The sequence below is a fragment of the Hypanus sabinus genome, chromosome 4, assembly GCF_030144855.1.
Source record: "Hypanus sabinus isolate sHypSab1 chromosome 4, sHypSab1.hap1, whole genome shotgun sequence".
Taxonomy (NCBI): Eukaryota; Metazoa; Chordata; class Chondrichthyes; order Myliobatiformes; family Dasyatidae; genus Hypanus; species Hypanus sabinus.
Window position 1 is genome coordinate 45,950,521 of NC_082709.1, and position 23,223 is coordinate 45,973,743.

Sequence of the window (23,223 nt, forward strand, 5' to 3'; positions counted from 1 at the left end):
TGCAAGTGTGGTAGCCAAGGGCAGTGCTTGGGCATCCGGCTGAGTTTGATAGCCACTACAGCCTCCTTACTTTGCAAAACCCTTGCTGCTCTCCAACCCTTCAAATATATCCTCCCTCACAAAATCCACACATGCATCTTCCTCCAATAGCAGCAAACAATGCATCCTAACTCTTCCAGTTGATTCGTTGTCGGCAGTTTTCTCGCAATGTAACAATGGTGCCGTATTGACTGGCACCTGTGTCAATACATATCATGTGGTCACCGTACTTTTTTTGCCTATATGCCTTGGGAAACATTGCTGGTTACCATATTATACAGAGGTACTGTGTTTGCGAACGCAGGGTATTCCTTCACTTTTAGTCTGCATTCTTTTGTGACTGGCTTGAACAAAAATGCCTTTCTCTTAAAGTAGTTTGGATTGTAAATCTGGTAAATAAGCATATTGTTTTTCCGGACTGAACAAAGCTGCAGCCCTGGGCTGGTCCCGAGTGCGAGACACCCCCACAGATACAATAGCCAGGGTGGTGTGATCAGCAGCCCTGCCCCACAAAGGTGAGGACCCAGGGACGGCGCACACGCTGCAGTACCGCGGTCGAACGTAGGGGGCAGCATCAGCACCTCCAGCACCCGAGGCGTAGGGACTGCGGCTGCGCCGGCTGGACAGTTGCGCGTCATCAGCCTGCGCCTGGGGGTGAGTGACAGTGGGAGTACGGGGAGGATATCGGGTAGATTTTCGAGCCTTTTCTGAGTGGGGAGGGAGGGAGGGAGTTCTGGCTGTGAGGAGTTCATGTTCACGGTCGGGGAGGGGTGGAGCTCTGAGGAAAGGGGCAGTCCCTCAGCGAGGAGAGGAGGGAGGACGGGTGGGGAACACGGTGGGAAGGGAGAGCCCCTCAGTGAAGGGATGGGGAGGGGTGTGGATACTGAGTTGGGAGGGTGAGCAAGGGAGCAAACAGCTTGAGCCATAATTGAAAGGGAGAGAGGTGGGTGGCTCAAGCTTGGTCTCTGATCAACAAAGAGCTTACAAAATAAAAATAATAAACTTTCAAAGATGCTGATCTGTATCCCTCCACCACCTGAAATCTGAAGTAGATTTAATCCTGTCGTGGTTTTCTGTTACCTTTCCTAAATATCTGCAGGGTCTATTTGTTTGAAAGGTCCATAAGCATTGAGCTGTATTTATGTACAGGGCGGGAAGCAAATGAAGACACATTTTTCATAGAAGATGGTCACCTGTGTAAATATATAAAGCAGTTTGATCTGATCCAGAAATGTCCACAGCAAATGTGGATATAACCCTGTCCATCACAGGTAAAGACCTCCCCACCACCGAGCATATTTACAGGGAGAGCTGCCACAAGAAAGCAGTATTCATTTTCATCCAAGCCATGCTTTCTTCTCACTACTATCATCAGGCAAGATCCTAGGTCCTACACCAGGTTCAGGAACAGTTACTATCCTACAACCATCAGGCTTCTGTCTGGCATGGATAACTTCACTCACCTCAGCTCTGAATTGGTTCCACAACCAACGGATTGTACAGCTTATATTCCCTGTATTATTATTTTTTGATATATATCTTTTACACATTATCTATTAGCTACTTTATGTATTTTTAATAAATTTGGTTGTTTTTCCTGTAAATGTTTGCAAGAAAATGAATCTCAGGGTAATATATGGTGACATATACATACTTCAATAACAAATTTACGTTGACAAAGACCTAATCAAACCAACTTGAACACTGCCAACTCTATATCAATTTTTGTTAACATTTTGTTATTGCTAGATATACACGTTGGCTACTAACCAATGCATTTTAAATCCTGTGTGATATTTGAATTTTATTGCTGACAGCAAACTTTTCCTTATATCTTTACTTTTCTACAGTTATAATTTCAACGATGGAGTGATCAATTGTTGCACATCATGGAGGCTTGTGAGGGGCAAGCTATTTCTGAGATCCTCCGATTGAATGTGGGAGGTTGTTTCTTTACAGCAAGACGAAACTCCCTCTGTCGTTTTAAAGACTCAATGCTTAGTGCTATGTTTAGTGGACGATTTCCTTTGAAACTAGATGAATCAGGTAACAAGGGTTATTATTATCAATCATAATTCATATGACACAATTCATGCTGTGTTATTTACAAGCAAAATCCATTTTTTGGGGGGAGAAACCAAATGAACTTCTATAAAAATCTAAAGCATAAGCCAGAGTATTATACTGTTTCTACAAGTGGTATAAACAATTGATCATTTGACAGTTATTTTACTGCCATGAGTTTCAAATGCTTTATTTGCACAATTAAATGAGGGCTTTCATCTACCACCCAAAACACTTTATATTGCCTTTGAGAACATTAGTATGTAGAATTCTGCTTGAAGTGCATAGTCCCTTGGCATGTGGTTGCCCACGTACTGATCAAGGATATTGTATCTCATATGCATATTTTAAACGGACAGAAGGAGTTGAGATAAATATACCCAGTTTTTCCTTAGGCACCTTGCTTCTTGAAGGTATTACTGTGCAGAGGGGCAATACCTGAGTACAACATGTGTTAGCTGGTAATAGATTGGAGTAGTCACAAGGCACACTAGTTAGAAGATAAACTGTTTGAGGTACCAATTAGATTCTTTAAATGTTAAATTTGCAGTGCTGAAGTTTAGAGTCTAATATGCAATCTTTTAATGTAGGGGCTTGTCTTATTGAACGGGATGGAAAGCTCTTCAAGTATCTCCTGGATTACCTGCACGGAGAACTCTGCATTCCCGAGGAAGCAAGAACTCGTGTTGCATTGCAGGAAGAGGCAGATTACTTTGGCATTCCCTATCCCTACAGTCTGACAGACTATTTATCCAGTGAGATGGAGAGACATTGCTCAAAATCAAATATTGAAATCAAAAAGGTTTGTGGGACTAATTTCCAAGTTACCTAACCAAAGGTTCAACCTTCGGGTCGAAATGAATATAGTAATTTTAGTTGGAGGTATGCTTTTTTTTCAATTAGATAATTCTAACGGAATTGGGAAATAGCAAGGGAACCAGGGTATATCTGCTTTGTAAAGCTTTAGGTTTATTTTGGAAAGACCTTTAAATCAGCATTCAGCTACTCTTGAGTAAATTTTATGACAAGATAATGTAAAAATTGATAAAATGTTGAAACGTAAGAATTAACGTCAGCCCACACAAACTCTGTCCCTCCACATTTTTGCATCTTGGATCTTCCTCCAAAACTCAGACAATTTTACCAGTCTTTCTTGGCTCAGTTATCTGACACCTACCACCTGAGTTAGGAGAATGTAGTTTCACATTCCAATTAAGGTGCATATTTGAAGTTGATATTTCTGAGCCTATTGAGGCTCTGAAACTCAGAAGCTTTGGGTAAGATTATAGTATCATCTACCTTTTGATAAAACTATAGTCTCATCTAAGCTCCTGAATAAGGTCTCTTGGGGAAACTTTTTCTAGTAATACCTTTATTTCTGTTTTCAAAAAAAGCAATCTGTTCTTTTGTATACTTGCATGATGATGTACTTAATTTTCACCCAGTACTAAACTGAGTTCATTACTAACACATGTATCAATAGGTATAGCTCCCCCATATTCACAGTCACCTGCTCATCCCCCAAGGTCTGTCATTATAAAGCCCCTTATTAATGCACTGTTACTACAAAGCTATTCATCGTACTTATTTGCGGTGTTACTGTAACACTTCACAAACAGATGGCACCACAGTAAACATTGTCTAAGCTATTGTGAATTTCATTATGTTCTTTCATATCCCTGTCTTTTTAAGCCTGCGTTTACTTTATCCCAAAGTGGATGCTACCCAGAAAAAAGCAGTAATTCCTCAAGGATTGCTTGTGGACTTCATTAAAAATAGCAACTGAAAGTGGCAGTATTCCTAAGAGATCAGTCTTCTACACCATTCATTTGCTTAGTCAAGAAGGGAACACTGAGCTAGAATTTCTTGATGGGATTTATGACCCATTCCAGCATGGTCCTTTGACCCTGTGTAGTATGCAGAGAACTTCTTTATGAATTATCCCCAAAATTACTTGTGTTTGTGTTTGCTGTGGTCTTTTGTGCTGGTTTGTATTTGTGTTTCAGCACTATTTTTTAATTACGTCTAGCCGGGGAATTATTGGCACAATAACTGCAGCCCAGTCAGGGAAAACATATGCACAGTCTGGCTGCAGTTTTTGGCTCTGTCCATCTTTTCACAAAGCTCAGTCACCATCCATACAATATCTGTGTTATCAGACAGCATAGTTCAAACAAAATAGTGAATCTCTAAATTTCACTTTTTTCAGTCATATGGTTACTGATTCCAATAAAGAACTCTTAGGAACCCATGATGACTGAGTGTTGGTTTTACAAAGGGGAAATTTATTTGTAGACCACGAAGATTGCCAACTGCCTAATTTTAAAAATGTCTAATATGCAAGTCTATAATAGGATCAAATGTGAAAGTCATCGAAGCTTTTAAAAATTTTAATACACTTTCTTTGTTATTATTAATACAGGCACTGACAGACATGTGTGACTCCTATGGTTTAATCTGTACAAACCCCATGGTGTGGGTCTTACACTATCTCAATACTTGTGGTGCCAGCTGTGAAAGCAAGATCCTGGGCGTGTTTACATCAAAGGCCGAAGGGATTGCAGCCATTGAAAAACAGCTGGGAGGTAGAATAAAAAGCAAAAGTATCTTTAAGAGGTAAAAGAGGTTGATCTGACAGTCAATTTAGACTCTGCATTGTATGTTGTGTTTACTTTGCCTAAAGGATGTTCAACATCATCATCACTATGTGCCACGTGCATGTCGTATGATGTAGGCGATCATGGTGACCATGATTTTTCTTGCCATATTTTTCTACAGAAGTGGTTTGCTACTGCTTTTTCTGGGCGGTGGTTGCATAACCAGGACGTGATTATGTACCAGCTGTTCATGCAGCCATCCTCCTCCAGCTCCCATGGCTTCACTGATCATGGGGGCTAAGCAGGTGCCACACCTTGCCCACAGGTGACCTGCAGGCTAGCAGCGGGAAGAAGCATCTTACACTTCCCTTGGTAGAGATGTATCACCACTCCACCACCCTAAAGGATGTTAGCATTGTTAAATTGTTAATCAAAAGAATTCTGCTTCCTTAATTACTTTTCAAGAACTATAGTGGATTAAAGCTAGAGATTGCCTGTGAGCTATTGGATACCTAGATTTGACTTGCCAAACTGAATTTGAATTACCTTATTAATATCTAACATAGTTTCCAATTTATTAACTAGAACTCTTGAGTAGACAATTTATTGTATATGTTTAATTGGCAGAGTTAACAATTAACTTACAATGCCAGTCCACTAATAAAGCGTTATAGTAGCCTGGTGTCACTGATTATGAACGGTAATAAAGCCTAATGTTTAAAAGCTCATTCCCCTCTTTCCCACTTTTCTACATATCTCTTTCTCACTACTGTTGATCTTCCTCAGAATCTCTCAGCTGTAGTAACATATCCTGCTTGCCCACCACTCTCTCCCTCCCCCCCCCCAGTTTGGCTGCACCCTTTCCCCCTTGCTCTCCCCTTACACCTGTACTCTTCCACTGATCGATCGCATTGCCCACCTCCCTTGCGGGTTGCTCAGTGTCAGTCTAACCTCGTGTTCACCTTGCCTCCTTCCCCTTCCTCGCAGATTGTCCCCTCCCCTGGTGCTTTTGACAGCTTTTCAGCCCCACCCTCCATGGGCACCCACTCCTTACTCTTAACGGCCCAACCTTCTGACTCTACTTTTTTCTCTCGCCCATTCCTATTGATGCCTCCACCACACATGCCAAGCTATGCAAGCATGGGGCATTAATTAGCGTAAACATTTATATAAAGTGCTGTGCAAAATTCTTTGGCATGTATATAGCACTAGGGTGCCTAAGAGTTTTGTAGTAATTTTATGTATTGCACTGTACTGCTGCCACAATATACATAAAAAAAACAAATTTCATGATGCATGTGAGTGATGCTGAACCTCTTTCTGGTATGGATCTCTGTTGTGGACTGAGAGAGGGAGGGGGGCAAGGAGAGGGGAATCGTAGTTGGCAAAAGGGGAATGGAGAGGGGAGGGAGTGGGAAGCGCCAAAGCCATGTTCTATAATGTTCAATAGACCAATTGTTTGGCATCAGATAACCCTGCCTGGTGACTCAGGGCTGGGTGTGTCTGCACCCGTACCACTCCCGACCCTGGCATTCCTCCACCCCTATCCCACAGCCCTCCCACAGCGGTCCACCCTCGCTATTCCCAACATCCTTTGCTCCCACTGGGTTTGCAAATTCAGTCTCCACATTGACAAATACAATACTGTGTAAAAATCTTAGGCACCTTAGCTATGTATATGTGTTTAAGACTTTTGCACTGTACTGTACTTACTGTGTTTCATATGTAACCCCCTGGGTTGCCTCAGGCTCGCTCAGCTCGTTTCGTCTAGGGGGAGCAGCCTTCAGCCCCACCAAACTGGGTAATCAGCTGGTGTGGATGCTATGTGATGTCCCCACCTCACCCAAAAACAGACAGTACACCATAAGCAATTAAATGAGTACAATTTATAAAGGTTACTATAACTAAGTGATTAATAACGATACAGTATATATGAAGAGAAAAAAATAAAGAGAAGGCGCCAAACTTATCAAAGTCCAAACCACTTCGTGCACAACCGTTGGAGCTCAATTTCTGAAGTCTTCTGGCCACCATTCGATCCCCTCCGAACTCCTCGACTCACAGCTCAGGACCCTCCGAGTGGTCAACCAAGCACATCTAGCTTCATCCCCCCTCCTCGGAGTACCTCCCGGCTTCGGACCCCCCTTTGGGGTCCAATCCTCGCCCAGCTTACAGCATTGCGTTCTCTCTCTCGACCCCCTCGCACCGATCTCCCAAAAGCCCGTCAACAAAAGCTTACAGACTCAGAAGAAAGAACATTAATCCCCATTTGGTTTACAAAGGAATACCATTCTCGTTATCAGTAAATTAGCATTCCTGCTAGTTAACAAAATGAAGAAACCCTTTCCCTACAGTAACAAAGAAAAAAAGAAGAAACCCCCTTTACACATAGTACATAGAACACTATAGCACAGTATAGGTCCTTTGGCCCACAATGTTGTGTCACCCTTTTAAGTTACTCTAATGTTGATCTAAACCAGGGGTCGGCAACCTTTACCACTGAAAGAGCCATATGGACCTGTTTCCCACAGAAAAGAAAACACTGGGAGCCACAAAACCCGTTTGACATTTAAAATGAAATAACACTGCATACAACAGTTTTTTTTTTGCCTTTATGCTATGTATAAACAAACTATAATGTGTTGCATTTATGAAATTGATGAACTCCTGCAGAGAAAACGAAATTACATTTCTGCATGCAACAAAAACATTTTGAACTCCGAAAAAAAGACGCTGGGTTGAAGGTTACTCCATAGTTAGCCTACCTTGGATCGAAAAATTAAAAGAAATCGCGCACTGGCGGGTGTCAGGCATTGGCAGTGGTGACGTATATTAATAGCGATAAAAAACATGTTGTAGCGGTGTGCTACACGCAGCACTAAAATAACGACACGGAGTTGGTAAACTGCAAAGATAACTTTATTCGAACTAAACAGCCTTGCTTTAAAGCCTCCCTCAACCCGCCCCCCCGTGGGCGTGGATGCTCCAAAAGACATGTACTCACAAACCGCCGTAGGCTATCTCCCTTAGCCGGAACGGTAGCTAATTGTGAGCCGGTTCGGATGTGCCAGGAAATGGGGCCGCCACAACGTTTTATTTAGATTGTACAAGATCACCATAATCTTCAAATTTCGAATTACATTTCAAAAACTAGCAAACTAACATAAAATACATTTTAATTAAATACTCATCATTTATTTTCCAAAGCCACGGGGAGCCGCAGCACAGAGATGAAAGAGTCGCATGCGGCTCCGGAGCCACGGGTTGCCGACCCCTGATCTAAACCTTCCGTTTTCCATCCATGTGCCAATCTAAGAGTTTCTTAAATGTCCTTATGTATATGCCTCTACCAGTACCCCTTGCAGTGCATTCCACACTACTGCCTGTGTAAAAAAAAAGCCTGGAGACTCTGATCCATAGGTGCAGTGGGTTTGTTTGACAGATGAAAGATTCTCATTGAGAAAGAAAAGCTGAGAGGAGTTCTTATGGAAATGTGAAAGATAATGATATGTGGGGAATATTTCCATCTATTACATCTGTGCTTCAGTTGAACTTGAATATCCAAGTATCCTGCTGCTTCATATTTTTGTGTTTGCAGGGAAGCTGGAAACAACTTACAATACATATGGAGCTACTACTCAGCTGATGAGCTGAAGAAAATGATGGATGCTTTTGACTCTTGGGAAGGACGAGGTACTTATCCTTCATGTCAACCTACAAACGTTAAAAACTTCAACAGCGAGCTATAAAACTCACAAGTCAAGCTTTGGATTATCACCAAGTTCACCACCAGTTTCATCTGCAGATGTGTTACTCGCTCTTATTAAATGCTTATTACTGTGGTAAACTGTCAGAAATCTTGGTAAAAGGAAACTTTTCTTAGACAGGTCCTGAGGGAAATAGATCTTATTCATCAACTGCTGGTCAAATTTCAAATTATTTTTTGGCAGAGTAGGATTAAACCTTAAAACTTAGAATTTCAGGAAGTGATGATAGAAATATAACCACAGCTTTGATCATTTCTGTTTATTGCAGTCTCGGAGCTCGTTAGGACAGGAGGATTTTAAATGTAAGTGGTTCTACATTAAATGGAACCACTAAATGTACCATTAAATGTAGCTGTGGGCCGTATCAGAGATGACTTCCTTTTGCTCCAGTTCCATGGGTTCTGAGATGGCTCACGAATCCCATGTAGAAAATGCAGGCTCTGCAACTACTGGAGCTGGACATTCATAATATGTAGGCGGCATATCATAGGAAGAAGTGGTGCTGGACTTCTCTGTGCTTTCAACAAACATTTAAGGTACTCAATGCAATCTGGTGCTCGTTTTTTAAAAAATATTCTTGGGGAAGGGTTCCCACAAGATGACAAAAATGCCACATTTTTTCAGAAGGTTTCCAGAAGCGTGTTTAAAGCATTTCCTTGATCCTCTGGTAAATTGTTGGACTGAAACATTTATTTCCAGTATATTTTTGAAGATGGGGGTATTGGCTTGGAGAGGATTCATCCTGCCAGTAGATAAGGTGGGTTTTGTAGATTCAGTACTTTGCAATGGCCTGCTGTAGATTGTCCTTGTACCAGAAGCATACAGGAGTGCAGAGAACACTAATGCCAAGTGGACCATGAGTTTTATGATGGTTTTGAGGTCTTGATCTTAGAACACTTTGCCTCAGATGGCAAAAGCTGCACCTTGAAGATAATGATAAATTCAACTTTCTGCTCCCCTGAGAGGCAATTCCCAAGTAATGAAAAGTGGTTTATATTTTCCAGCATCTCAAGACTGAGACATTAAGTGCCTGGGTTGGTATTTGGAAATGGGAACAAGTTAGTGCAGATTTTTTGTAGTTATTAAATGCAAGGCCTATTTTCAGTGCTTCAGTGGATGCATCAACAACAGCTTGGACTGTGCACTTGTGTACAGGCAACGTTCTTATGCTGCAGCTCGATGACTAAGATTGAAATGATTTTTTTTCTGGAGTGATGATGATATAGGTTGAATCACTTCCAATTCCTCTTGTAGATTAGTTCAACTCCAGCACGAAGCTTGTTAAGAGGTGAGGTGCAATATTGTGACAGGAATAACTAAAAAAATCATTGGAGCAATGCTATAGCCTTGTCTAACTCCAGTCTGCATTCAGTCTACTGGACCCAATGGTTAGAATGTCAGCTTGCCAGCCACCACATCACAGATGTAAAACAGAGGCAAATTTTTCAGGCTAAATCTAAAAACAATTCTCATAGTTCCTCACATTGACAAAGTTTGATGTTTTTGTAAGGAAAAGAGAAACCTGTATTTTTCATTGAGTTATACAATGAACATCATTTTCATTGTAGCTCTTGATGGGCACAACACAAACCATTCTGTGAGTCAGATAGCAATTCTTCAGTCACTAGGAGGTACCAGTTGAAGAATTTCTTGATTATTTCCTCAATATGATTCCTGTAGTTAGCGCAGTCTTGAAGTTAGGAATGTATTTTATCTTAAGTTTCTCAGACTTTTTCCAGGTCTGAGAGATGAGGCTGTAAATGTGTGTCTGAATCTCATTGAAATGTCTGAGTTGCCACATTGTAGAACGCAAGTGGTCGTGACATTTTGTAGCTGACTTATAGCCTTTTTAATGTCATTCTGGGGAGACAGCATGACTGGACTGGTTAGGATGTTGTGAAAGAGTGCCAAGAACTCTTAGGTGAAGTACAATTTCACTTAAGAAGTTCTGTGAAGAGTTACTTCCTCTCTAATGTCAATCACTCTCCTCCATTAAGCTATTGGCAGGCTAGGCTCTTGGACGACTAAGCAGTAGAAGGTCTTCACACTACTGAAGAATTTAGTTAGGACATTGTTATCCATCCTTCCCAGCACCATCTGTTAAATAAGTCCCAGAATTTTTATATATCTCAGACCTCAGGTGTCTTTTGCTGTATTCTTCTTGCTGAGCTGTGCTGAGGCTTCAATTTTAAGAATATCTTGTTCATACTTAATTAAATCCCAGATCTCCTGGACTTTTTTTTTATTGTGATGGACTTACGAATGGTTCAGGTACTGTGGTCATTCTGCATCTTCTGCTACTTGATTGGATGTTGTCCCTGAGGCATTGTCTGAGAGTCCTTCAACTTTGATATTGTTGTGGCACTGTTTCTTTCATCATTGTTTTGGGACCAGGCTGATGGGAGTAATAGGGCAGGTTAGTGATAGTCAGTCCAACAGTTCATTGGTACCTATTACAATGCAGTGCCATTGAGGCCTGCTGTCATGAGTTCCTGTGTTTGTCTTTTTGCTAAGACAAGTTGTTAATAATGACCATGCCCTAAGCGTTCTGTCAAGTAGAAGATTTATTAAGGATTAGCTTCCCTTACTTCATCAACACACCTCCCAAGAGCTTTATGTCCCTTCCACTCTGGCACTGAAGTCATCCAGGAGGATTTAGAGTGAGCATTCAGATTTTCACAAAATCAATGCAAAAACCCTTCTTGATCTTACTACAGTGGATGCACCCTCCACACTAATATGATCTGAAGGGTAATGAAATAATCGTTTATCCCACAGAGTAGCTGTTGAGATGCTAGACCAGCTCATTCCTAATAACAAAACTCACTCAATGGAGGTGGAGTTCCTCTTCAGAAGAAAATGCACCTACTGTCTTTTCCTTTGAGCCAATCACTTCCTGTCGTGAAGGGCAGCATTGCAAGTACTGGAGTATCTGAGTTCAACAGAATTCAAGTCATTTGCTGTTGGGACTATTCTGGCCATCGAGGCTCTGAACTTCACCTTGAGGAGTAGAGGAGGTCTGGGAGTGGTTTCTTTGAAACAGACCTGTTGCCTACCTGCTACTGCACAGGCTTGATTGAATATCTTCTTGGTCCAAGCGGACTAGACACCAGATCCAATTGCAAGGATATTAATGGATAAATGTGGCATGTGCGCAAACACACACGCACCTTCTGCCTCATCATCTGTTTCTCTTTGATCTTTCACACTGCTGAACCATCCCCATTTGAATGCCCCTCTCCCTATTTCCAGGACATTTCTCTCACTCCCTCTCAGTCTCTCACCCCTTGCTCACACAAACTTACTTGCACGTTACAACTTAAACCATTCCTTTATTTCCCTTTTCCAAGTGACTATCTCTCGCTGATTTCTGCTCTGCTCCCCCATTCTACCCCTTCATGTTCTTTAACCCCAAAACAAGCTTAGATAGTAGTGTTTCTAACTCAACATAGTTTTGAAACATTTATTGTTTTCAGTTGACTACTTGATGCTGCCCTAGTTGGTTGCCATTTTGGGAAATATTTCATTTGTACCCAAAGGGGCCAAATGAGATCTTTCCTGGTCCCGGTTACCAAATCTGTCAGGAATCTTTACCAATCTTCAGGCTTCCTCTGCTTGTTGGGCAAAGATTGTAGCCACAGTGGCATTTGATGCCTTGCAGAGATGTTGGATCCCAGTATATACTTCATCAGTTGATAGGGCTGGATTTGTTCTTACTTGGGGAAAGTTTAGTCATAACAAGAATTAAAATACCACCCCAGGGTGTAGCATTTTCATTGTTTATAATACTTTCAACTAACTTTAAAGAAGTGCTGAGTCATAAATATTTCAGTCACAATCTTTTTAGAGATATTTGCACATTTATCTCACAAGTAAACATCATCTTTTTCAGGTGTGGAAGTAAAGATGTGGTAGTTACTTTCTGCTCTTCCTTCAAGTATGTAAGACCATAAAGCCATAAGACATAGGAGCTGAATTAGACCCTTTGGTCCATTGATTCTGCTCTGCCATTCCATCGTGGCTGATTTATTACCCCTCTCAATTCCATTCTCCTGCCTTCTCCTCGTCACGTTTGATGTCCTGACTAATCAAGAAGCTATCAACCTCCTCTACCAATACTTGCTGGTTAAAGGAACTCCTCGCCTCTGTCCTAAATAGATATCCCTCTTCTGAGTCTGTGCCCTGTGATCCCAGACTCACCCACTCCCCCAATCCACTCTATCTAGACCTTCCAATATTCAATAGGTTTCATTGAGATTTCCCCCACTCATTCTTCTAAACCAGGAAGTACAGGCTCAGAGCCAGCAAATGCTCCACATATGATAACCCTTTCATTCCCAGAATCATTCTGGTGAACATCCTCTGGACCCTCTCTAATACCAGTACATCTTTTCTTAGATAAGGGGTCCCAAACTGCTCACAATACTTTCAAGTACAGTGTAACCAATGCCTTATAAAACCTCAGCAATACATCTTTGCTCTTATATTCTAATCTCTCTAAATGAATGCTAACATTGCATTTGCCTTCTTTACCACTGACTCAACCTGCAAGTTAAGCTTTAGGGAATCCTGTCAAGGACTCCCAAGTCCCTTTGCACCTCGAATTTTTGAATTTTCGTCCCATTTAGAGAATGCACTATGCCTTTATTCCTTCTACCAAGGTGCATAATCATGCACTTCCCTACACTATGTTCCAACTACCACTTCTTTGCCCATTCTCCAAATCTGTCTATGTCCTTCTGCAGACTCCCTGCTTCCTCAACACTACCTGCCCCTCCATCTATCTTCAAATCATTTGCAAACTTGGCCACAAAGCGATCAATTCCGTCATCCAAATCATTAACATAAAACATGAGAAGAAGCATTCCCAGCATTGAACCCTAGGGAACACCACTAGTCACTGGCAGCCAACCAGAAAAGGCCCCCTTATACCCTCTCTTTACCTCCTGGCAGTCAGCCAATCTTCCATTCCAGTAGTACCATGGACTCTTATCTTGTTAAGTAGACTCATGTGTGGTACCTTGTCAAAGACCTTCTGAAAATCCAAGTAAACAACATCCACTGACTCTCCTTTGTCTATATTGTCTGTTATTTTCTCAAAGAATTCCAGCAGATTTGTCAGACAAGTTTTTCCCTTAAAGGAAACCATGCTGACTTCAATCTATTTTATGATGTGCCTCCAAGTATTCTGAAACCCATCCTAAATAACGGACTCCAGCGTCTTCCCAATCACTGAAGTCAGGCTAGCTGGCCCATAATTTCCTTTCTTCCGCCTCCCTCCCTTCTTAAAGAGTGGAGTGACATTTGCAATTTTTCGGTCCTCTGGAACTATTCCAGGATCTAGTAATTCTTGAAAAATCATTACTAATGCCTCTACAATCTCCTGAGCTACCTCTTTCAGTACTCTGGGCTGTAGTCCATCTGATTCAGGTAACTTATCTATCTTCAGACCTTTTAGTTTCCCAAGCACCTCCTTAGTAATAGCAACTGCATTCACTTCTAACCCTTTGACCTTCTCGAATTTCTGGCTTTCTGCTAGTTTCTTCCACAGTGAGCAATTCTGCAGAAGATCTATATAATCGTACGTGTCAAATTTCACTACATGTTCCAGCAGCCTGAATTTCTATCTGAATCTACCTTTCATTTCCTGCAACTTCACTTTTAACCAGGTATTCATCCGAAATTGATGAAGCAAAGTACATTACATTCAGAACTTCATTATTGCAGAATAATTTCATTATTCTGGGTCAGAAATTCAGGCCTTTGATAAATCAAAAAATGACTGAACCTGTGTAACAAAAAATCTGTATCACTCACCAGCACATGAAGATATCGTTATTATTTTTTTTTTGTTTTTGGACGGTAAAATATTGAGTTGGAGACAGTGAGCAACTGATTGCACGAGACACATCACACAAAACATTAGCTTTTTTATTCTGACACCAGAGATATGTCTTAATTGAGAGATGGGATATTAAGGCTGACAGGAAGAACTCCCGTTTTTTTTTAAGAAAAAAGGATATGTTGCTAGTTACAGGCATTGATCACCAAATGGAGAAAATCACATTTCTGACAGCAGTTTCATCATTGTATTTCTTGCTTTCAAACTACAATACTATTGTAGAAAAATGATGGTAATTTTCTGTGGATGGCTTACAGATTTGACATTTCCATAAGGAGTAATTTTAGAAATAATGAAGCATTAGTCCAGATCATCCATGCACATATCTGAACTAAATGTACAGAATAAAGAAAACTGTTCTAATACTATGTCAAATCTTGTTTCCTAATATTATTTTGTACCTTCAGGGAAATAGGAATATAATCAGATGCATTGTGATAAGAAGGAGTTTGCAGCTATGTCATTGGATATAATCTTTTCCATAATATAATTTGCACAAATGATAGTTGTATTCAATTTTTATTATTTTGGGTCTGTTGTGAGCAAAATATACATGATTGTATCATGTTCATTCTTTTTGACCATAATTGTGACTTTGTCTTCCATCTATATCTTTTATGGCATATAGTTAAGGACTCTTTCTTGTATTACCTACAGGTGTCAGTTATTGGAGAGTGCCTCAGGAGTTGATAGAATGTTGGACACTTGAAGGCCGACCATTGCAAAGTACCAAGGAGATGGTGGCACCAATTCAGAAGCGGTAGGTTATGTTCCATCATGTATTTTTACCACAAAGATTAGTTTCTCATTTTGTGCAGAATAGAATCAGCACGTTCCAGCACCATCTTCCATTTTTGTATTTGATTATTCATATACCTTGTCTGTTTCTGCAAAACTGTGTCTGAGATGTTAGGACTGCTACAAATGGTTATTCAGTGTATAGGATTATTGGTGCATGCAGGAGGATTCTGCTGAGAAGAAAATCTTGAAAGTCACTACTATAAGAGACAGTTAATCAGAATGATTTTAAATGGAACTACCACAAAAATCAAGGAGATTGAGGCCCCCATTAGGAAAATGTATCTTCAGGTAAAATGCTATTTTATGCTGTTGTTGCACTCTAAATACACTAAGTTCACTTAAAATCTTAAATATTTACTTTCCCTTTAATTTTTTTTTACCATTTGAATCAACTCACTTCCTTTATCAATACTGTTTCTGAGTGGGACACCAAAGTATGTCAGTGTCCCAACTTTGTTAGTTTTTCTCTCCTTTTCTCCTTGACTTGTTCCAAGAACTTGGGACATACATTCACAATTCAAGAACATAGCTTAGAATATTACTATTTCTTATGCCATAACATCTGTGCCAGTCTAGAGGCTGTAATTACTTTTAAGAAGATGATTAGTTTCTGATTCTGTAGCACAAACTCACAGCAGAAGAAAGATCTACCTTCTTGTTCAGCATTGAACTTGAACTTCACTCTGTCCATCGTCATAGCAGGGAAATTCCCCACTGGTAACTAATATTATAATTAATTCACAAAAAGTTTGTATTTAAATTAGAGACACAAGAAAGTGCAGATACTAGAAAATGGAGCAACAAACAATCTGCTGGATGAACTCAGCATTGAGTAGTAGTTTTTGATTCAAAGCACTGACATTTCCTCCCTTCCTCACCCCCCTAAACAACTCCCACAGATGTTGCTCTTTAGTACCTTTGTTGCATTAGTGCTTAGAAGTTAGATATCGAAGTACAGTGGATTCCAGTTAATTGAGCCATCAATTAATCAGGCAGCCGTATATTTGAGACAACTCTTAAAGAACAAAAAGTAAATCAAGAAAATTGCTGGGATTCCCTTCACTTATTTAAGACACTATGCTGCTTAATTGGGTCAGGAGACTTGCAGTTTTGAACTATGTCAGTCATGTGCACCCGCATTGCCTATAGACTCTACACTGTCAGTTTTTAAATAGTGTCAATTGTGTGTGTTTGTGTTGAAACAGTAGTGGTTTTTGTCATTGATAGTTGGTGACAAATAAGCAGTAAGACAATTTGAAACTATTTTGCTCACTATGATTTCAAGCATTTAGGCTTGGAGATGCCAGGCACAGCTAGGAGTGAAAATGAAACAATTTCATTACTTTAGTAAGTTAATCATCTTGAATGTTACAATGAAAATGAAATTTGGAGAATGCAATCATCTAAAGCATTGAATGAAGGCAGTTCAGTATCTGTACTGATTTTGTTCATTCGCTGATGACACTAAGGTTGGAGGTGTTGTGGACAGTGTGGAGGGCTGTCAGAGATTACAGCGAGACATCAATTGGATGCAAAACTGGGCTAAGAAGTGGCAGATGGAGTTCAACCCAGATAAGTGTGAAGTGGTTCATTTTGGTAGGTCAAATATGATGGCAGAATATAGTACAGGCAGTCCCTGGGTTACGAACAAGTTCCGTTCCTGAGTCCGTCTTTAAGTCGGATTTGTACATAAGTTGGAACAAGTACATCCGGTATTATTTACCATCAGAGTTAGTCAAACGTTTGTCTTAGTATATAGTATATATTTTACCTTTCTATGCATATAAAACACTTAAGAAACGTATGTATTCCAATAATTGAACCACTGCATTGCTTAATAATTGCAGGCCTTCACATGCTCCATTATTCTCACTTTATCCTTTATCCTTTAAAATTGTTCCGATCGTTGACCGACTGTAGCCTAAAGCTTTTCCAATGACCAATGACATTTCACCTCTTTCCAAATGCTTTATTATTTCCACTTTATTTTCAATGGTGACCACTTCCCGTCAATTGAACAGAAACACTGCGGGCGGCGGGTCCCGAGGTCCGCTAGGTCCTAAGGACCAGTGCACTGAATTTGCCAGGTCCTAAAGTCCACCGCACTGAGACAGGTTAAATGGGACAAGTGGGGGCTGTGCTGGGTTTGGGTATTTGATCCTCCTCAATATCCTGAGTGGGAATTTAAACTGGAGGTGGCAGTGTTTTTTTTTTAAGAGGTCAAGTTGCGAGCTCAACATCAACCCGGCACGCTCAGGAGTAGTCTGTCACTGGATCGAACTCGGGAACCTCTGTTCTCGAGCCCAGCGCTGATCTCACTGCGCCACCAGCTGACCGGAAAGGGGGGGGTGGTCGGGTGAATCTTGCTAAGAAACCTTTAAGCCAAATACAAAGTTACACACTCAACACAGTGTCAACGGTGATGACTTAAAATGGTGGACAGCGTCGCGATCCGACTTAAAATGGCGGATGATGTTCACCTTCTTCAGTTCATAAGTACAAGTTGTTCGTAAGTCGGACGTTCGTATCTTGGGGACTACCTGTATTAATGGTAGGAATCTTGACAGTGTGGAGGATCAGAGGGATCTTGGGATCTGAGTCCATAGGACGCTCAAAGCAGCTGTCCAGGTTGACTCTGTGGTTAAGAAGGTGTACGGTGTATTGGCCTTCATCAATCGTGGAATTGAATTAAGGAGCCGAGAGGTAATGTTGCAGCTATATAGGACCCTGGTCAGACCTCACTTGGAGTACTGTGCTCAGTTCTGGTCACCTCACTACAGGAAGGATGTGGAAGCCATAGAAAGGGGGCAGAGGAGATTTACGAGAATGTTGCCTGGATTGGGGAGCATGCCTTATGAGAATAGGTTGAGTGAACTCAGCCTTTTCTCCTTGGAGCAAAAGAGGATGAGAGGTGACCGGATAGAGGTGTACAAGATGATGAGAGGCATTGATCGTGTGGATAGTCAGAGGCTTTTTCCCAGGGCTGAAATGGTTGCCACAAGAGGACACAGGTTTAAGGTGCTGGAGAGTAGGTACAGAGATGTTGGGTAAGTTTTTTACTCAGAGAGAAGTGAGTGCATGGAATGGGCTGCCGACAACGGTGGTGGAGGCGGATACCATAGTTCTTTTAAGAGGCTTTTGGATAGGTACATGGAGCTTAGAAAAATAGAGGGCTATAGGTAAGCCTAGTAATTTCTGAGGTAGGGACATGTTTGGCACAACTTTGTGGGCTGAAGGGCCTGTATTGTGCTGTAGGGTTTCTATGTTTCTGTTTATAGTCGCCAATAACTATTAGGAATTAATACGTAGCTTTATACTACTGTAGTGGTATTGTTAGTGTTCTAATTTGTCCTGTATTTCATATATATAAATTGTTACTCAGTTAAACAGTAGTTTGCCTTTTATACCTTTTGACTATTTCCATGAAACTTCGGCTAATTGGGACTGCTGTTTAATTGGACTAAAATCTACTGTCCCGATGTGTCCCAATTAACTAGAATCCACTGTATTGTGAAAGAAACAAAATGTGTATCAATAGATTAATTTTAGGAAGTTATTAGTAGCAATGAATCAGATTTACTAATGTTTTTAGTTTTGTTTTATTTAACCTTTACATTAAATATTTCAGGCACTCTGTGGTTGCAAATGAGATAGAGTTGGAAAGACCCAAAAAAACTCACAAACCTGTGGAGTTTTCTGGCCCATCCACCAGCACCCGGATTAAAGTGAAGAATTCTGGATTAGTCAAACTGTCAACTCCAGCTGCAACTCCAAAGACTGCATTAAACTCCTCGGTTCATCTCAGAACCACAGCTGTAAAGAGACCAAGTACAGTGGAGTTTGTAAACCACAGGACAGCACCTTCCAGTGACAGGGGATCATCTGGATCAGGTGCCCAAAACTCAGATGTCAAATTCCAAAATGCTGGAAGTGCCATAGACTCTGGATGCACAGTAGCAGTCAAGATGCCGGAGAAGAAATTAATAGTAAATAGAGTGATCAAGTTGAAAAGAAAGCCACCATCAGCAACTGTTGTAACACCAGCAGATGATCCCAAAAGAAAAAGTGATATAAATACAGACCCTCAACATAGAGCTTCAGAAAACCCTCAGACGTCCAGTTCAGTGAGCCCAATGGCTGACTGTCTAGAGGATAGATCTGAAAGTGCTAGGAAAAAGGATGAGAATGGATAGATGGCTGAGCCTTGCAAGAGAGAGGAGACGACAGACCATTATATGGTTTGTTAAGAATGTGTTTGAAACCTGTTGATGATTAGCATAATTTCCAAAGAAATGTCATTGCTAGATCAGGAATTCATAAGAGTCACCTAGGTAAAAGTGGAAAATTTTGTTGTTTCAGTGGTAGTTCAACAGATTTAACACTGATCAAAGAGAAAATCGGTTTGATCTCTGATCAGAGCAACATTACCGCCTCCTGTTTTGATGATATTTTCGGTTTATGGAGCACTTCTAGTGGATGGATGGGGAAATTATCAAGCTTTCCAGCCTAAATACGTATTCATCTGCCCTCCTGGAGTAGTGTGTGTGAGTGAGTATGTGTGTGTGTTGACACAGGGAATAGATGTTTATGATTTCTCCATCTCCTACATCTATAATGAAGTGACCTACTCATTATTAGTACTAAGCAGTGAACAAGCTCCAGCTACTGTAGAGCGATTGTTAAGTTAAAGACTGTCCCAGGCCTTATAAGCTCATCAGACCGGTGCTTATGCTGGTTTCCATGGCGTGAAGCAACTGAGAGTACCTCCCCCCCCCCCCCGCCGGATAGGATGCATTGTTAACCCCCAGCATTTTGCCAGTACCCATTTTCAGCTGGGTCAACTGGAGCAATGTGTGGTTAAGTGCCTTGCTCAAGGGCTCAAACTCACGACCTTCAGATCATTAGTCCAACACCTTAACCACTTGGCCATGTGCCACACATAGAGCATTTGTGGTCTGTGGAATAAACAGCTGCAAGTGAGAAGAAATTGGTAAAAAAAAATTTCAAATGAAAATTAAAGATTTAGTTACAAAAACTTTGCTCTTCCACAAAATAAATCTATGTGCACTTTGTACCTCTTCTCTGCATTCACGGTGGTCCTGAAAAGTTACCTGTAGTCTTGACCTGAAACATCAACTGCCCATTTCACTCCGGAGATGTTGGCTAACATGAGGATTTTCTTCAGCTTTTTGTGTGTTGTTCCAGATTCAAGATTTGGGATGTCTAGATAGTGTGAAGCTATTACAGTTTGGACTGTGGGAGTTCAGGGTTTTATTCTGGCACTGTTTGTACTTTCTCCCTGGGACCACGTGGGTTTCTTCCAGGTGCTCCGGTTTCCTCCCACGGTCCAGACATACTGGTTAGTGGCTTAACTGATCATTGTAAATTGTCCTATGATTAGGGTAGGGTTAAATTAGGAGGTTCTTGTGCTGGAAGGCCTGTTTGGTGTGTATCTCTTCAGTAAAAAAAAATAAATAAATTCCATAATGTGCAGTCTATAATGTCCCTTAAATCAATGGTCTTCACTGACAGTTGAGAACCTTCCAGTAAACCATGCATCTGAATTCAGCCCGTTTAATTACAGCAAAATAAGTGGATTCTGGTGTAAGGTGAAAGAATGCTGCTTATTACAGCATCCAAGCAATGGAATAAACAGCAGCTAAATTATCCTCAAGGAAGAGTGTATATGATCAGCTAGTAATAATGGGCATGCAAAATAGAGGAAATTTTGATTGACAAATTGCACCTTCTGTAAACACTACCTGTCCTCGTTTTCTCATGTTCTTGGTGTAGGGGAACCTTTTGCCATTTATAGTACGTTATTTACATTGTGTTTGTGCAACTATGTGTGAAAGAGACAGCCGACATGCTAGACAAACAATTTAGGGAGCATGAGATTTTAAGCTTAATTTGTAAATTTTACAGGCTAACGAAGTGGAGTTTTTTGATATTGCTTGCCAAATCTTTCAAGTCCCTACTGGTTTTGAGTTACCAATTTTAGCTATGCCACGTGTTAGGGTGCATAATGAAAGTGTTTTTTTCTATTCACTCCAGACAGTGGTACTTCATTATCAGACTGACTGGGGTTGTTGTAAACTACAAGTTGGTGATCTGCCTGTTTCTATTTTGGGTAAATATGTCATTTGGAATGTCCCTTTCTTTATTCTGACAATAAATTAAGATAGCTTAAAACAAAGTTGTGTTTTTATCAGGTGTGCAAAGGCAACTATGTTGCCTAGTCATAAAGCACAGACTACCTTTTGTTCAGTTTCCCTTTGTGTTTGGCTTTCTTGGTCTTGCTCAGGTCTGGTGTCCATTTTAATTTGATATATTTGGTTAGCCTGTTAAGAAATTCAATCAGTTCTTTTCTGTTCTTAGGATGACTTACTTGGTTAGTTTTTAGAAAAAAAAATTCTGACTCAAGTCAATTATAACATTAACAATTTACTTTGGGATAAAGGCCTTATGTTTTGGGGTTATACGTAGAAAAGGAATTTTGTGTGATTAGGACAATGGTGCTCAGAAGCTGGCATTTTCAGTGCACTCAGACACAGAGCAGCAGAACTCGAGTGGTGAGCAGTATTCAAACGCATCATTTAGAGAAGTTAAAGAGTTGTTGCGCTGCTGCATATCACTTAACCCATTTATATCATGAATGTGTGAGAACTGAACAGATGCACTGGAAATAAATGCTTTAATGTAAAACCATTATTGGCTACAGTTTTATATTTAATTTGTATGCTCCATATTGTACAGGTGATCTGTTTGTTTTTCTAGAAAATAAATCATTATTGTGCTTGTTCTTATAGTCTTCCCACTTTTGTATCTTTCTGTTCCAGATATCAGTGCTTCATAAGTCAGTTTTGGTTTAATGGCACTGATAAGCTTTGGATAAAATAATAAGAAAAGACACTTCATTATTGTATAATTCTGTGGTACTATTATTTCATCCAAATTTTAATAACCAATTGCTGTAGTTAATTAAATAGAATATCAGTTTTGGATACTGAACCCAGGTACGTAAATTGATTTAAAATAAAAGAAACAAATGCAAAACTGCTATTGAAATTAGATCTTAAAGCAACACCTTAATGAAGCTATCATTGATAAATAAACCTGGCAATTTCCATGAATGGGAGAGTGCATTTTGCACTAAGAATAATAACTAAGTACGTAGTCAGGACAAAGACAACTGAATGTCAGCAATGTATTTGTGCAGAGCATTAGTGACTTTAAAATAGGTAGAAAAGCAGAGGTTGTTGAAGGTGGGTAATTGTACTCTTGCTTTCTGATTTTCATTTCACTTCAGATATTCAATATATTTTTGCTCCCCTAAAACTGATCTGGCTGAGACAAAGAATCACACTTAATTTGTCTGTACTAGTCTGTTTATACTACAGTTTGTATTTGTACATTAAGATATCTTACCTGTTAATGGTTTTATTTAGGAATCCTGGTCCCTGAACTCTAATGCTACATTTTACAATTGACTTAAGATTCACATTTACCCTGTTTTTTATTTTCAATTCTAACTTCTGCTCTTCAGTTTTGAAATCAGAGAAGATATTTTGGATTTTGTGATCAGTGCTTAAAAATGTACAATAAGTTGCCTGCGAGCATTGAAAAATCTTCAGGCATAAATATCTTGCGTTCCTGCTCTGGTTGCTCTCACTTGTTGTTCAGGTGAATCACTTTCAACTGGAGGATCAAGCTAAAAGCAGAAAATGTTGGAAATACTCAGCAGGTTGGGCTACATCTGTAGGAAGAGATGACCTTAATATCACAGGTCGAATATCCTTCATCAGAATTGGGAAGGAGAGAAGAATCAGAATCAGATTTATTATCACCGGCGTGTGTCATAAAATTTGTTACAGAAGCAGGACAATGCAATACCTGATAATATAGAAAGAAAAAAATAAGTAAATTACGGTAAATGTAGCTATATATTAAATAGATTAAAATAGTGCAAAACAGAAATACATATATAAGAAGTGAGAAAATATTCACGGGTTCAATGTTAGTTTAGGTATCAGGTCAGAGAGGAAGAAGCTGT

General features: G+C 40.2%; 1 protein-coding gene across 2 annotated transcripts; it reads left to right on the forward strand.

Moving 5' to 3' along the window:
* Positions 1 to 671: 671 nt before the first annotated feature.
* On the forward strand, positions 672 to 21,971 carry LOC132392717 (BTB/POZ domain-containing protein KCTD18-like). 2 transcript variants are annotated; one of them, XM_059966997.1, is made up of 7 exons: positions 672 to 693; positions 1,890 to 2,085; positions 2,694 to 2,905; positions 4,526 to 4,719; positions 8,299 to 8,393; positions 15,027 to 15,129; positions 18,799 to 21,971. In XM_059966997.1, the coding sequence occupies exons 2-7, from the start codon at positions 1,929 to 1,931 to the stop codon at positions 19,361 to 19,363; spliced, it is 1,326 nt and encodes a 441-aa protein (XP_059822980.1). In that variant the 5' UTR covers positions 672 to 693; positions 1,890 to 1,928; the 3' UTR covers positions 19,364 to 21,971. The 2 variants fall into 2 exon arrangements, with proteins under 2 accessions (XP_059822980.1, XP_059822979.1); XM_059966996.1 differs by lacking the exon at positions 672 to 693 and adding an exon at positions 935 to 1,310.
* Positions 21,972 to 23,223: the final 1,252 nt, after the last annotated feature.